General features: G+C 43.5%; 1 protein-coding gene across 2 annotated transcripts in view; it reads left to right on the top strand.

Moving 5' to 3' along the window:
- Nucleotides 1-4793: 4793 nt before the first annotated feature.
- Nucleotides 4794-21786, top strand: part of LOC125485361 — a 21700-nt gene continuing 4707 nt past the window's right edge. Inside the window, exons 1-3 of one of the 2 annotated variants that reach the window (XM_048607782.1) lie at nucleotides 4794-5397; nucleotides 15214-15317; nucleotides 15922-16051. In XM_048607782.1, the coding sequence (XP_048463739.1) occupies nucleotides 5261-5397; nucleotides 15214-15317; nucleotides 15922-16051 (371 nt within the window). In that variant the 5' untranslated portion in view covers nucleotides 4794-5260. The remainder of the gene's footprint in view (nucleotides 5398-15213; nucleotides 15318-15921; nucleotides 16052-21786) is intronic. The other variant, XM_048607783.1, reaches the window with a different exon arrangement.

Below are 21786 nucleotides of genomic sequence, written 5' to 3' on the forward strand. Positions count from 1 at the left end.
CCTTCTTCCCCCCCCCCCCCCCATATATCTGAACTCCGTTGCCCCTCCCTAGTCTTGATGAAGGGTCCAGACCTGAAACGCCAATTTTCCTGCACCCCTGATGCAGTCTGACCTGCTGTGTTCCTCCAGCTCCACATTTTAACTGTCCACGTCTCACAAACTAGCCACGCACCAGCCTGCGAGAGTCATACTCACAGAATCATACCTGACGAACAATGTCCCAGACACCACCATCACCATCCCTGGGAGTCCTCAACATTGACTCGACATCAGGTCAAACATGGGCAAAGTAACCTCCTGTTCTCTATCAATTACACCTACCCCCCGCCCCCCCCTACCCTCGGCTGATGACTCTGGGTTCCTCCATGTTGAATGCTGTCAGTAGGAAGCACTGAAGGTGGGGGATTTCAATGGCTGTTCCCAACTGTTGCTTAGCAGCAGCAAGACTGACTGAGTTGGCCCAGTCCTAAAGGACATTGTGGGAAGACAAGTTTTATTTTTTTGGACTAAAATCTAAAAATGGGAAAAAAATATTACTGCTTTAAACAAAGGACTGCAGAAGCTGATGTTGCAGTAAAGTCACTGGAACGTATTCCATGTGTATGTAATGTGGATTTATTCAAGCTGTAGGGGAGGAGGCCAAATGCCTCCGTTCTGTGGGTGGGTGTGTGTTCAAGGCAGTTTTGCCCAGTGACAGACTTTTGATTATTTTTTTCAACTAGGACCAATGGTGTCAGTTCAGGGGCATTCAGCATAGTAACAGCTTTCTCATTGGTTCCTGGATGAGTGGCTACAGCTTAGAGTTTAACAATGGCAGAAACATCCAACCTGAGAAAGAGAACCCATCACTCACTCTTCCTCTAGAAGGAAATGCTGAGCAGTTGGCTACTCTCTCTGTAAATTCCCTTCTTGTGAGCAGAAAGGAGAAACTATCAGGGAGGGACTACCACATGGTTTACTACAGCTACACATTTCTTCAAGGTGCAAAATGGTCAGTCAACTGTGGTTGGTAAAGGACTTAAGGATCATATAATATTAAAAGAAAGGACTTAAAGAGTAAAAACTGAAAGAACTGCAGGTTTTGGAAATCAGAAACAAAAACAGAAGTTGCTGGAAAAGCTCAGCAGGTCTGACAGCATCTGTGGAGAGAAATCAGAGTTAATGTTTCAGGTCCAGTGGCCCTTCCTCAGGGCTGGGTTTGAAGAATGCCCAGAAATAGTAATTGATCTGAGGACTTGAAAGGTTTGAAGAATACAACAAAGGGGGACCAAAAAAACTGATAAGGAAAAGAAAAGTAGTATGCAAATGCAATCTAGTGAATGACATAAAAATGGACTGTAAAAGCTTCTGCTAAAATGTAAAAAAAGGAAACATTTGGCTGCAATGACTGTGTCTGTTAAAAGCAGCATTGGGAGAATTTTTAATGGGGGAATGGAGATGACAGGAAAGCTAAATGATTACAGCGTGTCTGCTTACACCTAGGACAATACCAGAAATCTTTTAGAACTAAGGATCCAAGTAGCTGGGGGAATGAAGGGTTGAAGGAAATTATTATTAGTAAGAAGGTGGTACTGGAGACATTAATGGTGCTAAAAATTGATTATTCCCAGGACCTGATGGTCTACACCTTAGAGAGTTAAAAGGGGTGGCTGCAGAGATAGTCACTGCATTAGCAATTGGCTTCCAAGATTCTATAGATTTTCAAATGTTTCCTGAAGATTAGTAACTTTCAAATATCACCCCATGTTTTAAGAAAAGAGCAAAGGAAAACAAAACAGAGAAGTGCAGGTTTGAGATTAGGCACATTGATAGGAAGAACATATGTACAGAGTATTTCTTAAATGGAAAGAGTTTGGAAAGTGTACATGTACAAAGGGACTTGGATGCTGTAAGCTATTAGGAAGGCTAATGGAACGTTAGCTTTTATTACAAGTGGATGAGAGAACAGGAACAGTGAAGTGTAGCTTCAGTGTGTAGGAGCTTGGTTTCTGGTACAGTTTTGTTCCTGTTATCTCAGGAAAGATATTATTGCCATGGTTTTTGTGTACCTGATACTTTAAAAAGAAACACAGACCCTTCTTAAGTCAATGAATTCAAAATCCCCTCCAAGAGCCTGTTGTGATCCCAGCTGCTGTTTACTACTGCACTAGTCAGATCCTAGACTGAAATCTGTTTTGATGGATCACATTTTGTTTTGGCTTGGTTTTAACATGGTGGTCTCACTTAGATATAAACATAAAATGCTGCAGGTTTGGTTTAAACAACAACACAGAAGTTTATTACACTTTATCTTCATTACGAATGAAGATAAAATTGAATAAACTAAACTATTCACATGACATTTAAAGCTTTTCTATTACACAGTTAAAATATCCCAGAAATCCCAAAAAAAAACGCTTTTCAGAGCTCACACCAGAGACAATTACCTTCTTTATTGCCCCTTTAGGGCCTAATTTAACAGTGGATTCAACTCCCAGTCATACGAATCTCTAGGCCTCTTCCTGGAGCCTTCATGCAACTGAGTTTAGATTTTCTCAGCTTCAAATAGTCCCTTCTGGATTTTATGTAAACACTTCTGGTCTGGAACTTTTAATAAACTTAGACTGATATAATCAATCTTTAACAAATCTAAATTGTTTCACATGCCCAGCCTTAAGTAGGAATCCTCCAGAACTGTCCAAAATGAAACTAAAGCAAATGTCTTTTTTTTCCTAAGCAATAGGTGTTTTCCCTAATCAAAAGAAAACACAAATCTGTAACCTTCCAAACTGGAATCCACTGCTTCCAATGTAAATAAAACCTCATTACTGTCCAGGAAGTCTCTCTTTAATACTGTGTTTTAAAATAAATCACCATAGCTACAGGAATACTTATAAGTTAATTATTAAATCTCTTCAAACACAAAGAAAATTCAGTATTCCACAGGTTAAATTCAAAAATTTAAGTTCAAAACTAAATGATTTAAATTACATTGAATTATAAATAATAAAATTTCTAAATTATATAAGTTATAGATCCCATCCTGGAAACTGCCAATCCAACTGGGACAGCAAAATAATGGTTCTCAGAGTTTAAATACACCAATCACTAAAGATTACATCATAGGGATCATCAAAAAAGGACTGGCACCTCAACCAGAAGGAAGTCCCAAAGTCTGCTATAAACACATCAGTAATAAAAGGCTGGTTAAGAAGAGGAGCAGGGCAGGTTAGAGACCAAAACAGGGATAACTCTTAGAAGTAAGAGGTGTGGCCATGTGAAATGAATACTTTGCATCTGTCGTTAAATAGGAGGCAGATACAAAGGAGGAAACTCAGTTACTAGAATGGTTTAAAATTGATTAGGAGGAGATATTGGATTAACTGTGGGTTATAGGCTGTGAACGCAAGTTCTAGTCTCTGTAGAGGAGTTGGTTCAGATCCCACTGCTTGTCATCTTTGATCTGAAGTTCTCTTTCAGATGCTGCACTATGTGTAAGGGGATGAGAACTGGGTAACGTTCTGGGGACCTGGGTTTGAATCCTGCCATGGCAGGTGGTATAATTTCAATTCAATAAAAATCTGGAATTAAGAGTCTAATGATGACCATGATATGAATCCATGTTAATTATGCCCTCTTGTGGTGCAGTGGTAGTGTCCCTACCTCTGGATCAGAGAGGCCTGGGTTCAAGTCCCACCTGCTTCAGAAGTGTGTCACAACATTGCTGAACAGATTATTTAGGAAAAGTAGGTGAAATTAACAAAAAATAAGCTGTGGGTACTGATTGAGACATGCAGGGTTCTTAAAGGGCTTAATAGGGTAAATACTGAGAGGATGTTTCTCCTAATGGGAGAGTAAAGGGGTGCTAATTTAAGACTGAGATGAGGAAGAATTTCTTCTCTCAAGAGGGTTGTGAGTCTTTGGAACACCTTGTCACTGAGGGCTGTGGGGGCGGAGTCCTTGTGGATAATTAAAGCTGAGAATGATATATTCTTGATCAGCAGGGGAATCAAGTGAGATAGGGAAAATACGGGAACATTATGAATGTTAGATCAGCCAGAATCCTATTGAATGGTGGAATAGACTCAAGGGGCCAAATGGCCTACTCCTGCTATTTCTTATGGTTTTATAGCTGGTAAGGTCCTCAGACAGGATCAGATACATCCAAGGGGACTGAAGGAAGTGAGACTAGAAATTGCTGAGGCACTGGCAATAATCTTTGAATTATCCCTGGATTCAGAGATTGGAGAATTGTAAACATTACAGTCTTGTTCAAAAACATTTATAAAGATTAGGCCGGCAATTTCAGGCCAATCAGATTAACTTCAGAGATAAGGAAGCTTTTAGAAACAATTAATGAGGGAAAAAACTATAATCATATAGGAAAATGTGGATTGATTCAGAAGAATCAGCATGGAATTATTCAGGCAAAATCATGACAAACTTGCTGGAGCTGTTTCTTGAAGGAGTGAGAGAGGGTCAGTGAGGGTGATGCTGAGCAGGTGGTGTACACGGACTTCCAGAAGTTGTTTGATATAGTGACTAAGTATAACAAGGGACCGACAATATGATGGCCAGCAATAAATCCCAGCGGAAATTCAGGAAAAATACCTTCTCCCAGACAGTGTCTGAAGTGAGTGCTATAAAGGCCAGGTATTTGTTAGAGATATGTCCCTGGGGAATGTTACATGGAGTGAGGAGATTCAGATGAGGAAACCTGGGATGGGAATTCCGACCGTCCCCACTGTCGGGCGGAGGAGAGAAAGGGAGGGGTTACAATCTTATTGCTGCCCAATAGAGAAACACAGCCCGCATTTCTCCCGGAGAGTTAGCAGAGTTCCCGGAAAACGCAGGAAGAGTTTTCGCTTCAGCTGAAGAGTTTGAGAAAGTTTTGCAAACTTTGGAGCGGGCCAGATGTTAACCCAGGACTAACTGGGATTTCCTCAAACATTGCGGGCAGGATAGGTTTAGGTTTTTAAAAACAGTCTCTCTCTCCTGCCCCCAATTACTGAATTTAAGGATGAATTTTAAACAGGGTCACTCTGTATTGGGGTCAGTTCAGGAGCTGGCATTCCAGGACTGTTCCTGGAATATATTGTGCCTTTCTCCGGAATTACTGAATTCACTAAACCAGCAGAACCTGCACCCCCACCTCCAGTCTGAGATTAACTAACACACGTCCCAGGCTCAGGTTAGAAAGGCAGTAAAATAATTGAAATATCTATTAGTTATGGTCGTTAGTGCCTTTAACTATTTCTGCAGTTAAGACTATTTTAAATTAATGAAAAACCTAAAAAAACCTGTGGATGCTGGAAATCAGAAACAAAATCAGAAATTGCTGGAAAGTCTCAGGTCTGACAGGATCTGTGGAGAGAGAAACCGAGTTAATGTTTCAGGTCGTGACCATTTCTCAGAACGGTGAGTTTTGTCAACAATTTCTGTTTTTTTGTTTGAAACGTTTCGGAGGAAGTTAAATGCAGGAGAGAGAAGGGAACAGGAGGATAAATTAATGAATATTACGTTGGGCCAAATGGCCTGTTGAAATTTTAGCAAAGTGTGGAATCTCTTCCACACTGGCTTGGCCCCTGTAGTAAGCAACAGGAAGAGGCCATTCAGCCCCTTGAGCCTGTTCTGTCATCCAATAACACTATGTTTAATCTCTGATTTAACTCCATAACATCACCTGTTATTGTATTCATTTTCGGGGCAGCACGGTAGCTCAGTGGTTAGCACTGCTACCTCGCAGCGCAAGGGGCCTGGCTTTGATTCCACCCTCGGGTGACTGTGTGTAGTTTGCACATTCTCCCCGTGTCTGTGTGGGTTTGCTCCTGTTCCCTCCCACAGTCCAAAGATGTGCAGGTTAGGTGGATTGGCCATGGGAAATGTAGAGTTACAGGGATGGGGTGGGCCTGGGTGGGATGCTGTTTGCTGAGTTGGTGTGGACTCGATGGGCTGATTGGTCTGCTTCCACACTGTACGGATTCTCTGGTTTTGTTCTATATGGGCATCACTGGCTGGGCCCAGCATTTATTGCCCGTCCCTAGTTGCCCCCTTGAGAAGGTGGTGGTGAGCTGCCTTCTCAAGCTGCTGCAGTCCTCCTGCTGTGTTTAGACCCATAAAGTCCTTAGGGAGGAAATTCCAGGATCTTGACCCAGCGACACTGAAGGAACGGCGATATATTTCCAATTCAGGGTGGCCAGTGACTTGGAGGGGAACTTGCAGGGGGTGGTGTTCCCATGTATTTCTTGCCCTTGTCCTTCTAGATGGAAGTGGGTTTGGAAGGTGCTGTCTGAGGATCTTTGGTGAATTTCTGCAGTGCATCTTGTAGATAGTACACACTGCTGCTACTGAGCGTCGGTGGTGGACGGAGTGGGATGTTTGTGGATGTGGTGCCAATCAAGCGGCTGCTTTGTTCTGGATGGTGTCAAGCTTCTTGAGTGTTGTTGGGGCTGCACCCATCCAGGCAAGTGGGGAGTATTCCATCACACTCCTGACTTGTGCCTTGTAGATGGTGGACAGGCTTTGGGGAGTCAGGAGGTGAGTTACTTGCTGCAGGATTCCCAGCTTCTGGCCTGCTCTTGTAGCCACTGTGTTTATGTGGTGAGTCCAGTTGAGTTTCTGGTCAGTGATAACCCTCGGGATGTTGACAGTGAGGGATTCAGTGATGGTAACACCATTGAATGTCAAGGGAGCTGGTTAGATTGTCTCTTATTGGTGATGGTCATAGCCTGGCATTCATCTGGCAAAAAACGTTGCTTGCCACTTGTCAGCCCAAGCCTGGATATTGTCCAGATCTTATTGCATTTGGTCAAGAACTGCTTCGGTATCTGAGGAGTCATGAACGCTTCTATCCAGTGTCTCCAACCATTTCTTGATATCACGTGGAGTGAATCGAATTGGCTGAAGACTGGTATCTGAAATGCTGGTGACCACTGGAGGAGGCTGAGATGGATCATCCACTCAGCACTTCTGGCTGAAGATTGCTGCAAATGCTTCAGCCTTATCTTTTGCCCTGATGTGCTGGGCCCTTCCATCATTGAGGATGGGGATATTTGTGGAGCCTCCTCCTCCAGTGAGTTGTTTAATTGTCCACCACCATTCACCACTGGATGTGGCAGGACTGCAGAGCTCAGATCTGATCCGTTGGTTGTGGGATCGCTTACCTCTCTCTATCGTTTGCTCCTTTCGCTGTTTGGGGTGCAAGTAGTCCTGTTTGATGGCTTCACCAAGTTGATACCTCATCTTCAGGTATGCCTGGTGCTACTCCTGGCATGCCTTCCTGCACTCTCCATTGAACCAGGATTGATCCCCTGGCTTGATGGTAATGGTTGAGTGGGGGATATGCCGGGCCATGAGGTTACAGATTGTGCTGGAGTACAACTCTGCAGCTGTTAATGGCCCACAGTGCCTCATGGATGCCCAGTCTTGAGTTGCTAGATCTGTGCAAAGTCTGTCCCATTTAGCACGGTGACAGTGCCAGACAACACGATGGAGGTTATTCTCAATGTGAAGGCGGGACTTTGTCTCCACAAGGACTGTGCGGTGATCACTCTTAATGATACTGTCATGGACAGATGGATCTGCAGCTGGCAGATTGGTAAGGATGAGGTCAGGTATGTTTTTCCCTCTTGTTGGTTCCCTCACCACCTGCCGCAGACCCAGTCTAGCAGCTCTGTCCTTTAGGACCTGACCAGCTCGATCAGTAATACTGCTGCTGAGCCGCTCTTGCCCCAGATCCCTTAAAACATCTGAACAGCAAACATTTCTCCAGCTTTGTTTTAAAATTAATGATTGATCTCATGTCAATTGCTGTTTGCAAAAGCGTTTCAGACATCTCCCACCTCCTTTAAGTAGTTGTTAATTTCACTTTAGATTCCACTCCATCACACCAGACTGGCAGAAATGGATCTGATCAGTTTTATGTGTTATCTCTTTATAAGAAAAGTATAAAATAACTCTCATCTCCTAAATTCCAGGAAATACAAGCCTAGTTTGTGCAGTATTTAATAACTTAACCCTCTAAATTTAAGTAAGTCAACTGCACTCTCCCTAAGGCTAATAATCCTCCGAGCTGCTCATAGCAACTGTTATTGACCAGCGTTGTGTGTCACTGAAGCATGATTTCTACTGTCTTGTCTTCTCATCCTCTGGACATCAAGGTCAGCATTCATAGAACTTGGAACATGGAACATGGAACAGTACAGCACAGTACAGGCCTTTTGGCCCACGATGTTGTGCTGACCTATTATCCTACTAAGATCAATCTACCTTGCATACCCTACATTTTACTATCCTCCATGTGCCTATCCAAGAGTCGCTTGGATACTTGTCTGTAGTATCTGACTCCACTACCACTGCTGGCAGCGCATTCCACACACCCACCACTCTCTGTGTGAAGAACCTACCTCTGACATCTCCCCTATACCTTCCTCCAATCACCTTCAAATTATGCCCCCTCATAATAGTCAGTTCCGCCCTGGCAAAAAGTCTCTGACTGTCCACTCTATCTATGCCTCTCATCATCTTGTACACCTCTATCAAGTCACCTCTCATCCTTCTTTGCTCCAATGAAAAGAGCCCTAGCTCCCTCAACCTTTCCTCATAAGACCTGCCCTCCAGTCCAGGCAGCATCCTGGTAAATCTCCTCTGCACCCTCTCTAAAGCTTCCACATCTTTCCTATAATGAGGTGACCAGAACTGAACACAATATTCCAAGCATGGTCTAACCAAAGTTTTATAGAGCTGCAACATAACCTCACAGCTCTTAAACTCAATTCCCTGCCAATGAAAGCCAACACACCATACGCCTTCTTTACAACCCTATCAACTTGGGTAGCAACTTTGAGGGATCTATAGACATGGACCCCAAGATCCCTCTGTTCCTCCACACTGTCAAGAATCCTGCCATTAACGCTGTATTCTGCATTCAAATTCGACCTTCCAAAATGAATCACTACACACTTTTCTGGGTTGAATTCCATCTGCCACTTCCTTGTTCAGCTCTGCATCCTATCAATGTCCCGTTGCAACCTACAACAGCCCTCTATGCTGTCCACTACACCACCAACATTCTGTTGATGTATTTGATCATCTTTTGTTCCAGTACAGAACACTAGTCAGCAGTGAGTTTTTAACCTTAAATGCAATCAGTAAAGATATTGAGAAACAAAACAAACTGTAGAACAACTGAATGGGATCGTCCCTTGCCTTTTGTTTCCGGTTGTGGTCACTGATAAATTTGGAAAGATTGAAGCAGGGTCAGGGTCACTGTGAAGTTGAGCAGAGTCGGGGGTCAACATCAGGGTCACTGTGAGGAGGTTCCAAGCTTTCATTTAGAGGAGGATGTCAGAGACATTTAGGATTTTCCAGCTCATGTGAGACTTTGAAAAGTGAATTTCTTGAGGATTGTATGAGATTGTGAATCAGTCAGTAAGGTTAGGTTCTGGAATGTAGGATGTCAGCCTGATTTCTCTGTTTCAAGTCTTTTGGAGTGGGATTGAACCCTCAAACCTTTCAAGATGAAAGAACCATTCACAGTTCCCAGACTCACTAACCCAGGTGACCACATCTGCCTGTCTGGGTGCCCGTGTGCCCGGGTGCCCGTGTGCTGGGGCTGGGGCTCAAGGGATGCATTGAACTGACAAATATGAATATCGATGAATGTCATAATATTCTGCCCATTCAGACTGTCCACCCCGCTGTCTTATGAGAGAGTTTTTGAGTGTGCACCGATTTGCTCTGGGGTCACTTCACTGACCTGTACAACAAATGACCACAGCCATTTCCACACCTAGCAGCCTCAGAGCAAGTATTGAGCTGGTTAAATAAAATTTGTTCCTGCTTGTGAATTTTAAGTGAAATTTACTGAATTGGCCACAAGCAGGGGGAGTATGGGTGAGTGCTTTGTGGAGCAGTAAGGAGAGGGGGAGGCTGTGTAGATGGAGCTGGATGGGTGGGGTGAGTGTGGGAAGAGGTCACATGTAGTTGACATGTCAGATTTCCTGTGAAACCTATCACACTACAGGAGGCTTAGCACCTTTTGGCTTTTTGGGAAGTGACACTGACTTAAAACTCTCTGAATTGGAAAAGAATTTGTTTCTTTTAAGGAGAATTAAGTTAAAAGAGCCCCGTCCCCAGAGGACTATTTATAAAATTAGATCCATTACAATTCAGCAAGTTGGATTTCCGCAGTTAGTGATTTCAGTTCATTCCAAGTGTAAGGTGAACCTGTTAGAATGAGGGAAAGTGTGTGAGCTGAAAATTACATTGTAAAGACAATCTCCTCAGATCACACAGTTTGGAGAGGGAGGAAGTGAGATTAATGCTTTGTAAAATAACACACTTAGTGTCTCAAACAAAAACAGACAGCACTGGAAAAACCCAGCAGGTCTTGTGAACAGAGAAAGAGTCAATGCTTCAAGTCTAGTTCTGAGGGTCACTGGACTCTGTTTCTCTGCCCACAGATGCCGCCAGACCCACTGAGTTTCTTCAGCACTTTCTGTGTTTGTTTGTTTCCGATATCCAGAATCAGTAATTCTTTGTTAAAGGCTCAGTGTCTCACTGCACGTACTGAATTCGAATTCTGAAGCACAGGTGGGTTTGGAGTGAATTCCAGATTTCAGCAAAGGGCATAGCATATACATCAAGGATACAATTTTAAAAGAGGAAAATCCAACATTCAAAGATGAAATATTTGATGGCTGTGTCATTTCTATGTGTACAACTCACCTGAAAGGGTGGAAGGACAGGTTAAATTAATGGCTATCAAAATGGAATTGGATCAGTGATGTGCAGGTGCTGGGGTTAGACTGGGGTGGACAGAGTCAGAATTTACACAACACCAAGTTATGGTCCAACAAGTTTATTTAAAATCACAAGCTTTTGGAGTGTAGTGCCTTCATCAGATGAAGTGGAGGGAGGCGCACAGGCACAGAATTTTTAGGTGGAGAGATAATGGCAATATATTCTATGCCTGAGTACTTCCCTTCACTTCACCTGACAGAAGAGCAGCGCTCCGAAAGCTTGTGATTTTAAATAAACCTGTTGGACTATAAACTGGTGTCATGTGACTTCTGATTTTGTCCCCAGGAGGGGACAAAAGTTACAGGTCATGAGAAAAAGGACAATTTGGATGCTTAGAGCTGACACAGGTCTGATGGGCTGAATGACCTTTATTTCTCGTCTTACTATGAATTTACAAACACAATTTTGAAATCGCATGGTGGAAATGTGATTAAATCTGGGTTATTGAGTTGGCCCCAAGTGGTTCAAACACAGAATTTCCAGGTCACACTTTTCTAGTAAGTTAATGACTGTCTGGGCCATTAATGACAGCTAAATCAGGGAGACTTTTCCCTCCTAGTCTCAATTCTTGGAGCATGAAGTGTTTGTAGTGTTAGTGGTGTCTCTATTGGCAAAAGTACCTCTGGAATGTGGGGTTTAATTCCCACATCGGACACTTGCAGTGTGATATCCAGCTTCACACACTGTGCAGTGCTGATGGAGTACTGCACTGTCAGAGGTGCTATCATTTCAGTGAGGCCTTTTACTAAAAGTCAAACTGTACCCCCTTAGCTGATTGTAAAACATCTTGTGGCCAGTATTTCAAATAAATTGAAATATTTATTGCTTTTGGATGCATTGATTTTGGCTTTGACAAACGTTTGGTTACTACCCTATTATCTTTAATGAGTACTTTGTGTTGGTATTCACCGAGGAGAGGGACATGACGGATGTTGAGGTTAGGGATAGATGTTTGATTACTCTAGGTCAAGTCGGCATAAGGAGGGGGGAAGTGTTGGGTATTCTAAAAGGCATTAGGGTGGACAGATCCCGAGGTCTGGATGGGATTTATCCCAGATTACTGAGGGAAGCGAGAGAGGAAATAGCTGGGGCCTTAACATATAACTTTGCAACATCATTGAGCACGGGTGAGGTCCCAGAGGACTGGAGAATTGCTAATGTTGTCCCCTTGTTTAAGAAGGGTAGCAAGGATAATCCAGGTAATTATAGACCGGTGAGCCTGATGTCAGTGGTGGGGAAGCTGCTGGAGAAGATACTGAGGGATAGGATCTATTTACATTTGGAAGAAAATGGGCTTATTAGTGATAGGCAGCATGGTTTTGTGCAGGGAAGGTCATGTCTTACCAACTTGATAGAATTCTTTTAGGAAGTGACAAAGTTGATAGATGAGGGAAGGGCTGTGGATGTCATATACATGGACTTCAGTAAGGCGTTTGATAAGGTTCCCCATGGTAGGCTGATGGGAGAAAGTGAAGTTGCATGGGGTCCAGGGTGTACTAGCTAGATGGATAGAGAACTGGCTGGGCAACAGGAGACAGAGAGTTGTAGTGGAAGGGAGTTTCTCAAAATGGAGAACTGTGACCAGTGGTGTTCCACAGGGATCTGTGTTGGGACCACTGTTGTTTGTGATATACATAAATGATCTGGAGGAAGGTATAGATGGTCTGATCAGCAAGTTTGTATATGACACTAAGATTGGTGGAGTAGCAGGTAGCGAAGGGGACTGTCGGAGAATGCAGCAGAATATAGATAGATTGGAGAGTTGGGTGGAGAAATGGCAGATGGAGTTCAATCCAGGCAAATGTGAGGTGATGCATTTTGGAAGATCCAATTCAACAGCGAACTATATGGTAAATGGAAAAGCCCTGGGGAAAATTGATGCAGAGAGAGATCTGGGTGTTCAGGTCCATTGTACCCTAAAGGTGGCAACGCAGGTTGACAGAGTGGTCAAGAAGGCATACGGCATGCTTTCATTCATCAGACGGGGTATTGAGTACAAGAGTTGGCAGGTATGTTACAGTTGTATAGGACTTTGGTTCGACCACATTTGGAATACTGCGTACAGTTCTGGTCGACACATTACCAAAAGAATGTGGATGCTTTGGAGAGGGTGCAGAGGAGGTTCACCAGGATGTTGCCTGGTATGGAGGGCACTAGCTATGAAGAGAGGTTGAGTAGATTAGGATTATTTACATTAGAAAGACGGAGGTTGAGGGGGAACCTGATTGAGGACTACAAAATCATGAAAGGTATAGACAGGGTAGATAGCAAGAAGCTTTTTCCCAGAGTGGGGGACTTAATTACTAGGGGTCACAATTTCAAGGTGAGAGGGCAAAAGTTTAAGGGAGATATGTGTGGAAAGTTCTTTATGCAGAGGGTGGTGGGTGCCTGGAACACGTTGCCAGCGGAGGTGGTCGAGGCGGGCACGATAGCGTCATTTAAGATGTATCTAGATAGATACATGAATGGGCAGGGAGCAGAGAGATACAGATCCTTGGAAAATAGGCAACAGGTTTAGATAGAGGATCTGGATCGGCGCAGGCTTGGAGGGCCGAAGGGCCTGTTCCTGTGCTGTAATTTTCTTTGTTCTTTTGTTCTTAAGTGGGATGTGGACTAATATCTGTCAAATGGTCATTGTCATATTGCTGTCTGTTGGATCATGCTGTTTACAAATTTACTGCCACATTTTCTACATAACAGCAGTGAGTATATTTCAAAGAGTTACCCAATTCCAGACATCCTGAGGTGATGAAAGTCTGTCTTTGTTTCCTTTAAAAGAATTGCTTTTCCAGATGGATTAATAAAAGACTTGATTTGTCAGATGCAATCTCAGGCAATCTTCTGCCAACCAATCCTTCAGGGTTTTTAAATAATTCACAAATATATAACATCAGCTAGTTTCATTAAAACTAAAATACAGGAACCTTACAGCAGCTGTTTGTTGAAATAATTGCCTTTTGTTGTCTGTTTTTTGACTTTGGGGAAATTTTTAATTTGATTGAAATCTTAAAGACAGTTTGAGGTCATAATTAGTGAAAAGAATTTGCTCTTTCTTTGGAAAGGGTCCAATGTAGGCTACTACTGTTACAGCTGATAGTGACAAGTCTATCCTTTCTCAACCATTCCCCTTTTTAGGATAGGACTGTGTACCAGACACCTTTATAAATCATGGGCTGTTTCTGCAAAGCGCCCACAGCACGACCCAGCGTCAGATTTAAGGGGATATTTTTGACATCAATCTGGTCTTTTGGAGGTGGGGTCCTCCTGATCTCTGTTCTCTCTGTCTGCAAAACCTCAAAGATGTGTTTTTCATTTCCAGAAGATGTTTGTGTTTATTGCCAACATCATCGCTTGGTGTCAGTGACTGAAAATACTTAGGAACACAGCTCCTCGGTCAGAGACTGACACCATAGCAGTATTGATTCATCAGTGTACGGTTTTATTAAACTGGCGGCACTGAGTGGCTGGCCATCCATTAAAAGGCTACTCCTGGAATGAATGAGAAACTAATTGTTTGAGAGGAACACCCTTGCTGCCCCACCCACTTCTTCACTCCATGGCCCAACCCCTGACTGAAGGGGTGGTGTGGTGTGGGGTGGCTGGGGTTTAGCGCACTGGGGGAACATGAAGGTAAGAACAGATGGAAGAGTCTGTCACAATGATGTAATGTCAATTTTACTGGAAACGCAAACTCAAACAGCCTGTAAGGTATGATTCTCTGAGTATGACTGTATCTGGCTGTTGCTTGACTAGTCTGTGAGACAGCTTTCCCAATGTTGGCACTAACCCCCAGATGTTAGTGAGGAGGACTTTGCAGGGTCGACAGGGCTGTTTCTGCCGTTGTCTTTTCCAGTGCCTAGGTCGATGCCGGGTGATCCATCTGGTTTCTTTTCTTCAAGTTTTTGTAGCAATTGCTGCAACTGAATGGCTCGCTAGGCCATTTGAGAGGGCAGCTGAGAGTCACCCACATTGCTGTGGGTCTGGAGTCACATGTAATGCAGACCAGGTGAAAGTGACAGATTTCCTTCCCTGAAGGACATTAGTGAACCAGATGGGTTTTTCCAACAATTGGCAATGGTTTTATGGTCATCACTAATTCCAGAATTTTTTTTTTGCTGAATTCAAATCCACTATCTGCCATGGCTGGATTCGAACCCTGGTTCCCAGAACATTATCTGGGTCTCTGGATTAATAGTCCAGTGAAATCCTCCTCCTCTTCCCTTCTTATTGTTTCAATAAACACTAATTATCTGATGTTAGCACACTGTTGTTTATTGGATCTTGCTATGTGCAAGTTTTCCACTGTTTTGTGCAATAGGGTCTAAAGTTAATACACCTTCAGGTGTAAAGTATGCAGTGATGAAATGTAAGTTTTCAAACTTTCATCAGATTTTTCTGACTCCTTCTAACCCATCTCCTGATCTTTGGCAGGGACCAGCATTCCCATCTCTCTGGATTTGGTTGTTTTCCTGCTGAAGTTATTCTGGGAATTAGGGAGAATCAGCAGGTAATTCCCAGCTGTTCTGTCAGATCAGGTACTGCCTGTTTTTCCAAGGAACCTGAGGAAATGTCTTTGTTTCTGCTCCTGTACTGCTCTCAGACCTTAGTCACTGGACAGTGAAATCTGAACCATCAGTAAAGACTGAACAAAGTAAACGTGTGCTCTCTAGAAAATAAATCTGTCAGTTGCAGCTGGGAGAGGCATTTAAAATTAGGAAGTGATTCGATAGGATGGAAGAGAGATTTCTGCCTGAGAGTGAAACCAGAACTCGTGCTCATCATTATTGACTTTAATCAGGGAACTCAGGAACAGGCAGAGAACAGTGAGAATGTGGAACCAGCTCTCACACTGGACCTGCGGTTGGGGGGAGCTGGGTCTCAAGGGGAATTGTGTCTGTATATTTCAGGGGGGGAAAAAAAATGGAAATGCTGATAAGGAGGGGGAGGAGTCATGTGTGAAGCATAAACCCCAGCATCGGTTGCAATGGGTTGAATGGCCCAATTATATCAGTCAAAATAGCTGGTACAATTAGTGACCAAAGTCAGGAGGGGTCTATTGGGAATGGGGCTGAATGGAGGATGTCTATGTTGATAGGGGGCTGTGTACTCCATGTTGACTCTGGTCATTTAACTCCACAGCCCTGACCCTCACCAGCCAACTACCAATGCCAATCCTTCCAGGTTTTCCCAGGAATGCGAGGGTGTGGATAAATGTTCCAGATGTGGGAAGCCTCTTTATGCTGCAGAGAAAATATTCGGAGCTGGGAAGGTGAGAATTTGTCTGGTGCTTTCCGGATGCTGCAGGGTCACTGAGCCCTCTCTGCCTGTTGGTTGTGACTTTCAGGAAGATAACGCTCTCTCACCTCGACCAGAGCTTTATGGAGTCAAGTCCAATCCCAGAGACTGAGCACTGGATCCAATCCAGTCCTAGCACAAAGTGGGGGCCTCACTGTCAGAGGGTGCACTCTTTTGGTTAAAGCCCAAGGGGTGTGTATGTCCCGAGTGCATGTAAAGATCCCAGTGAATTATTCGAAGGCACCATCTTCCCATTGTTCCCATCAACATGTATCCTTGAAGAGACACTAACATCAGATGATTCGGTTACTGCTGTTTATGGCATCTTCCTGTGTTTAAATTTGCTTTCGTCGTTCCGACATTAGAGCAGTGACTACACTTCAAAAACTGCATCAGTGGCTGTAAATGTCCTGAGTTGTGAAAAGTGCTATATAAATGCAGTTCATCCATTGTATTTCCAAATTAACTCACATGACACAGAACTTCCAATCCAGAGCAATGGGAGCAGGAGGAGACCTTTCAGCCCCTCATCCCTGCTTCACCATTCTCTGTGGCTGATCTGCATGTCACTTCACTATCTGTTATTGATTCACATCCTTTTGTTCCTTTACTGAAGAGTAAATCGATCAGTCTTCATCCAGAGCAGTTTAATTGATCACCAGTACCCACAACCATTTGGGGAGAAATTTTCAGGGTTCCACACGAATCAAAGTCACTCACAGTACAGGACAAGGCCATTCAGCCATCTAGTCAGTGCCAGCTCCCTAGAGTAATCCAGTCCGTCCCACTTCCTCACTCTGTCCCTGTGACCCCACGGGTTCATTCCCTTCATTGAGGAGGGGGGAGGGTAAACAGCCAGTTTTTGTGGTGCACATAGGCACCAACAGTGTAGGTAAAAACAAAGGTTGAGGTCCTACAGGTTGAATTTAAGGAGTTAGGAATTAAACTAAAAAGGAGGGCCTCAAAAATAGTAATCTCAGGATTGCTACCAGTGCCAAGTGTTAGTCACAGTAGGAATGGCGGGATAGCTAAGATGAATATGTGGGTTGAAAGATGGTGCAAGAGGGAGGGATTCAAATGCCTGTGACATTGGAACTGGTTCTGGGGGAGGTGGGACCAGTAGAAACCAGATGGTTTGCACCTGGGCAGGACTGGAGACAACGTCGTGGGGGCCCGGAGGGGTGCTTGTGGTGCTGTTAGAGTTTAAACTAATATGGGAGGGTTTGGAAACCAATGCAGGAAGTCAGAGGGAAGTACGTGGGGACAGAAACAAAAGGCAGTAAGAGGAAAAGTGAAAACGGAAGGCAGAAAAACCAAAGACAAAAATCAAAAAGGGACAAATTACACCGTGATTCTAAACGGGCAATAAATGTCAAAGAAAGAAAGAGCTTAAAGGCTCTATGTCATAATGTGAGGAGCATTTGTAACAAGGTGGATGAATTAACTGTGCAGACAGTTATGAATGGATATGATGTAACTGGAATCACAGAGACCTGGCTCCAGGGTGACCAAGGATGGGAACTCAACATCCGGGGTATTCAATTTTCAGGAAAGACAGACAGAAAGAAAAGGGAAGTGGGGTAGCATTGCTGGTTAAGGAGGAGATTAACACAATAGTAAGAAAGACCATTAGCCTGGATGATGTAGAATCTGTATGGGTGATGCTGCAGAACACCAAAGGGAAAGAAATGTGAATGGGAGTCGTGTCCAGACCACCAAACAGCAGTTGAGATTGGAGATGGCATCAAACAGGAAATTACAAATGCATGCAGGAGAAGTTCACCAGTTATTATGGGTGACATCGATCTACATATTGATTGGACTAACCAAACTGGTAGCAATGCCATGGAGGAGGATTTCCTGGAATATATGAGGGATGGTTTCCTTGACCAATATGTTGAAGAACTAACTCGACAGCAGGCCATCCTAGACTGGGTATTGTATAATGAGACAGGATTAATTAGCAACATTGTGGTGCGAGATCCTTTGGGGAAGAGTGACCATAATATGGTAGAATTCTTCATTAAGATGGAGAGTGACACAATTAAATCTGAGACTAGGGTCCTGAATTTAAATAAAGCTAACTGTGATGGTATGAGGAATGCATTGGCTAGCATAAGCTGGCTAAGGATACTGAAAGGGTTGATGGTGGATGGGCAAAGGCAGACATTTAAAGAACACATGAATGAACTTCAACAATTGTACCGGCCTGTCTGGCATAAGAGTAAAACAGAATGGTGGCTCACCCATGGCTAACGAGGGAAATCAGGGGTAGTGTTAAAGCCAAAGAGAAGGCATATAAATTGGCCGAAAAAGCAGCAAACCTGACGACTGGGAGAAATTTAAAATTCAGCAGAGGGAGACATAGGGTTTAATTCGGAAGGTGAAAAAAAAATGAAGGTAAGCTTGCGGAAAACATAAAAACTGATTGCAAAAGCTTCTATAGATATGTGAAAAGAAGAAGACTGGTAAAGACAAATGTAGGTCCCCTGCAGTTAGAATCAGGTGAATTCGTAATGGACAAGGAGATGGCAGACCAGTTGAACACATACTTTGGATCTGTCTTCAATAAAGAGGACCCAAATAACCTTCAGGAAATGCTAGAGGCCAGTGGATCAAGCATGAAGGAGGAAATGAAGGAAATCCTTATTAGTCCAGAAATGGTACTGGGGAAATTGATGGGATTAGAACCCAATATGTCCCCAGAGTGTGATCTCTGCATCTCAGAAAGCGTAACGAAGTGGCCCTAGAAATAGCAGATGCATTGGTGATCATTTTCCAGCATTCTACAGACTCTGGAAGAGTTCCAATGGATTGGAGGGTAGCTAATGTAACTGTACTCTTTAAAAAAGGATGGAGAGAAAATGGGAAATTATAGGCCGATTAGCCTGACATCGGTGGTGGGGAAAATGCTGGAGTCAACCATTAAGGTGAAATAACTGTGTATTTGGAAAGTGGTGACAGATTCGGTCCTAGTCAGCTTGGACTCACTAAAGGGAAATCATGCTTGACAAATCTTCTGGAATTTTTTGAGGGTGTGACAAGTTGGGTAGACAATAGTGAATCAGTAGATATTGTGCATCTAGACTTCCAAAAGGCTTTTGACAAGGATCCACACAAGTGATTAGAAAGGAAAATTAAAGCTCATGGTATCAGAGGTAACATATTGACATGGATAGAGAACTGGTTGGCAGACAGGAAGCAGAGAGTTGGAATAAATGGGTCATTTTCAAAGTGGCAGGCAGTGACGAGTGGGGTACCACAGGGTTCAGTGCTGGGACTCCAGCTGTTCACGATATACATTAACAACTGGGACGAGGGAATTCGATGCAATATTTCCAAATTTGCAGATGGCTCTAAGCAGGCTGGCAGTGTGTGCTGTGAGGAGGATGCAAAGAGGCTGCAGGGTGACTTGGACAGGCTGGTTTAGTGGGCAAGTACTTGGCAATGCAATATAATGAGGAAAAATGTGAGGTTATCCACTTTGGTCACAAAAACAGGAAGGCAGATTATTAGCTGCATGGTGGTAGTTTAGGAAAAGGTGAGGTGCACTGAGATCTGGGTGTCATGGTGGGACAGTCACTGAAGGTTGGCATGCAGGTGCAGCAGGCAGTGAGGAAAGCTAATGGCATGCTCTCCTTCACAGCAAAAGGATTTGAGTATTAGAGTAAGGATGTCTTGCTGCAGTTATACAGGGCCTCAGTGAGGCCACACCTTGAGTACTGTGTGCAGTTTTGGTCTCCTAGTCGGAGGAAGGACGTTGTTGCTATTGACAGAGTCCAGCGAAGGCTCACCAGACTGCTTCCCAAGATGGCAGGACTGACATATGGAGAAAGACTGGATCGATTGGGTTTGTATTTGCTGGATTTTAGAAGAACTGGGAGTGGGGGCACTTTCTTAGAAACATATAAAACCCTAATGGAACTGGACAGGCTGTATGGGAGAAGAATGTTCCTGATGTTGGGGAAGTCCAGAACTAGGGGTCACAGTCTAAGAATAAGGCGTAAGCCAGTCAAGACTGAGATGAGGAAAACTTTCTTCACCCAGAGAGTTGTGAACCTGCGGAATTTGCTCCCATAGGAAGATGTTGAGGCCAGTTCATTAGATATATTCAAGAGGGAGCTGGATGTGGCCCTTGCGGCTAAAGGGATGAAGGGGTATGGGGAGAAAGTGAGAGGAAGATACTGAGATTGCATGAACAGCCAAGATTTTATTGAATGGTGGTGCAGGCTTGAAGGGCCAAATGGCCTGCTCCTGCACTGATTTTCTATGTTTCTATGTTTCCAATGCCCATCCAATTTCCTTCTGAAATCATTGATAAATTGCACATCCATCAGCCTCATTGGGCAGCGAGTTCCAGGTCATTACCACTCACTGTGTTTAAAAACATGCCTCCTGCGACTCTTCCCGAAGTCTCCAGTCTGTGCCCCCTAATCCTTGTACAGTCAGTGCATAAGAACAGTTTTTTTCCTTGTAAACCTCATCTAAGCCAGTCATAATCTTGCACACCTTGATCAAATCTCATCTCGATCTCTTGCTGCTTCAAGGAGAACAAGCTCATGCTTTCCAATCTCACTTTTTTACTGAAGCCTTCCATTCCTCAGACTATTTTGGTCGGATTCATCTGCAACCTCTCAAAGACCTTCATATCTTTCCTAATGTGCAAATTAGAAATGGGCACAGTGCTCTAGTTGTGGCCTAACCACAGATTGGTATCACTTCAGCACAACATCCCTGCCTTTGTATTGAAATGTGTTTATGAAATCCAAGATTCTAATTGCTTCAGTAACAACATTTTCAATATGTCCTGGCACCTTCAAACTTTGATGTACCTGCACTCCTAGGTCTCCCTGACACTGCACTCTCTTTAGAACTGTGTCATTAAGTTAATATTGCCTCACCCCAGCCCTTCTGTCTAAATATATCTCCTCTCCTTTCTCTGCATTAAATTCCATTTAGCCCAGCCTGCCACTTCAGTGTTTATGTTCTGTTGCAGGCAGTTTGTATTATTGTCATTGTTTGCTACTCCTCTAAGTTTAGCATCATTTGCAAGCTTTTCAACATTAATCCATATCTCAAGGTCCAAAGTATCAAGATATAGCAAGAAAGCAGTTGGTGCCGATCTTCCTCAGTAACATGAGTTTAGCTTTTTGCTTCTCAATTCTAACCAAACGGACCGAGAATGCTCCAAGAATTTGAAAGCCTACCTCCTGCACCAGGCCTCAAGCCAGATTTCGATCCTTTTGATTGGCCTGTTATTGTGCCAGTGTATGGCACTATAAATAATCCCGAAGTTACTACCTTCAAGGTCCCTCCCTTTCACCTTTCTCCCCAGCTCCTGAAAGTCTGACCTTCCAATCTCCACGCCATTAAACTTGGTTTTTTAACATGATTTGCAGAAGGTATTGGACAAAGTGTTGTCCATCAGACTTGTACAGCCAACTTGAAATCTCTGGAATACAAAGGGCAGCAGCAACATGATTGGTTGAGTGACATGAAACAAAGGAATGGTTACTAGATATGTCTTTCATGCTGAGCAAGATGGTTTATAGTGGAGATCTCCAGGGTCTTAAAATATATTTACAATATTTAAATATACATTAATGACTTGGATGAGGAAAGCGAATATTTGTGTCAAGTTTGTGGATGACACAAAATTAAGTGGGAAGGCAAGTGGTGAGAATGACAGAGTCTGAAGAGGAATATAGA

This window comes from Rhincodon typus, chromosome 18 (genome assembly GCF_021869965.1).
Source record: "Rhincodon typus isolate 14 chromosome 18, sRhiTyp1.1, whole genome shotgun sequence".
Taxonomy (NCBI): domain Eukaryota; kingdom Metazoa; phylum Chordata; class Chondrichthyes; order Orectolobiformes; family Rhincodontidae; genus Rhincodon; species Rhincodon typus.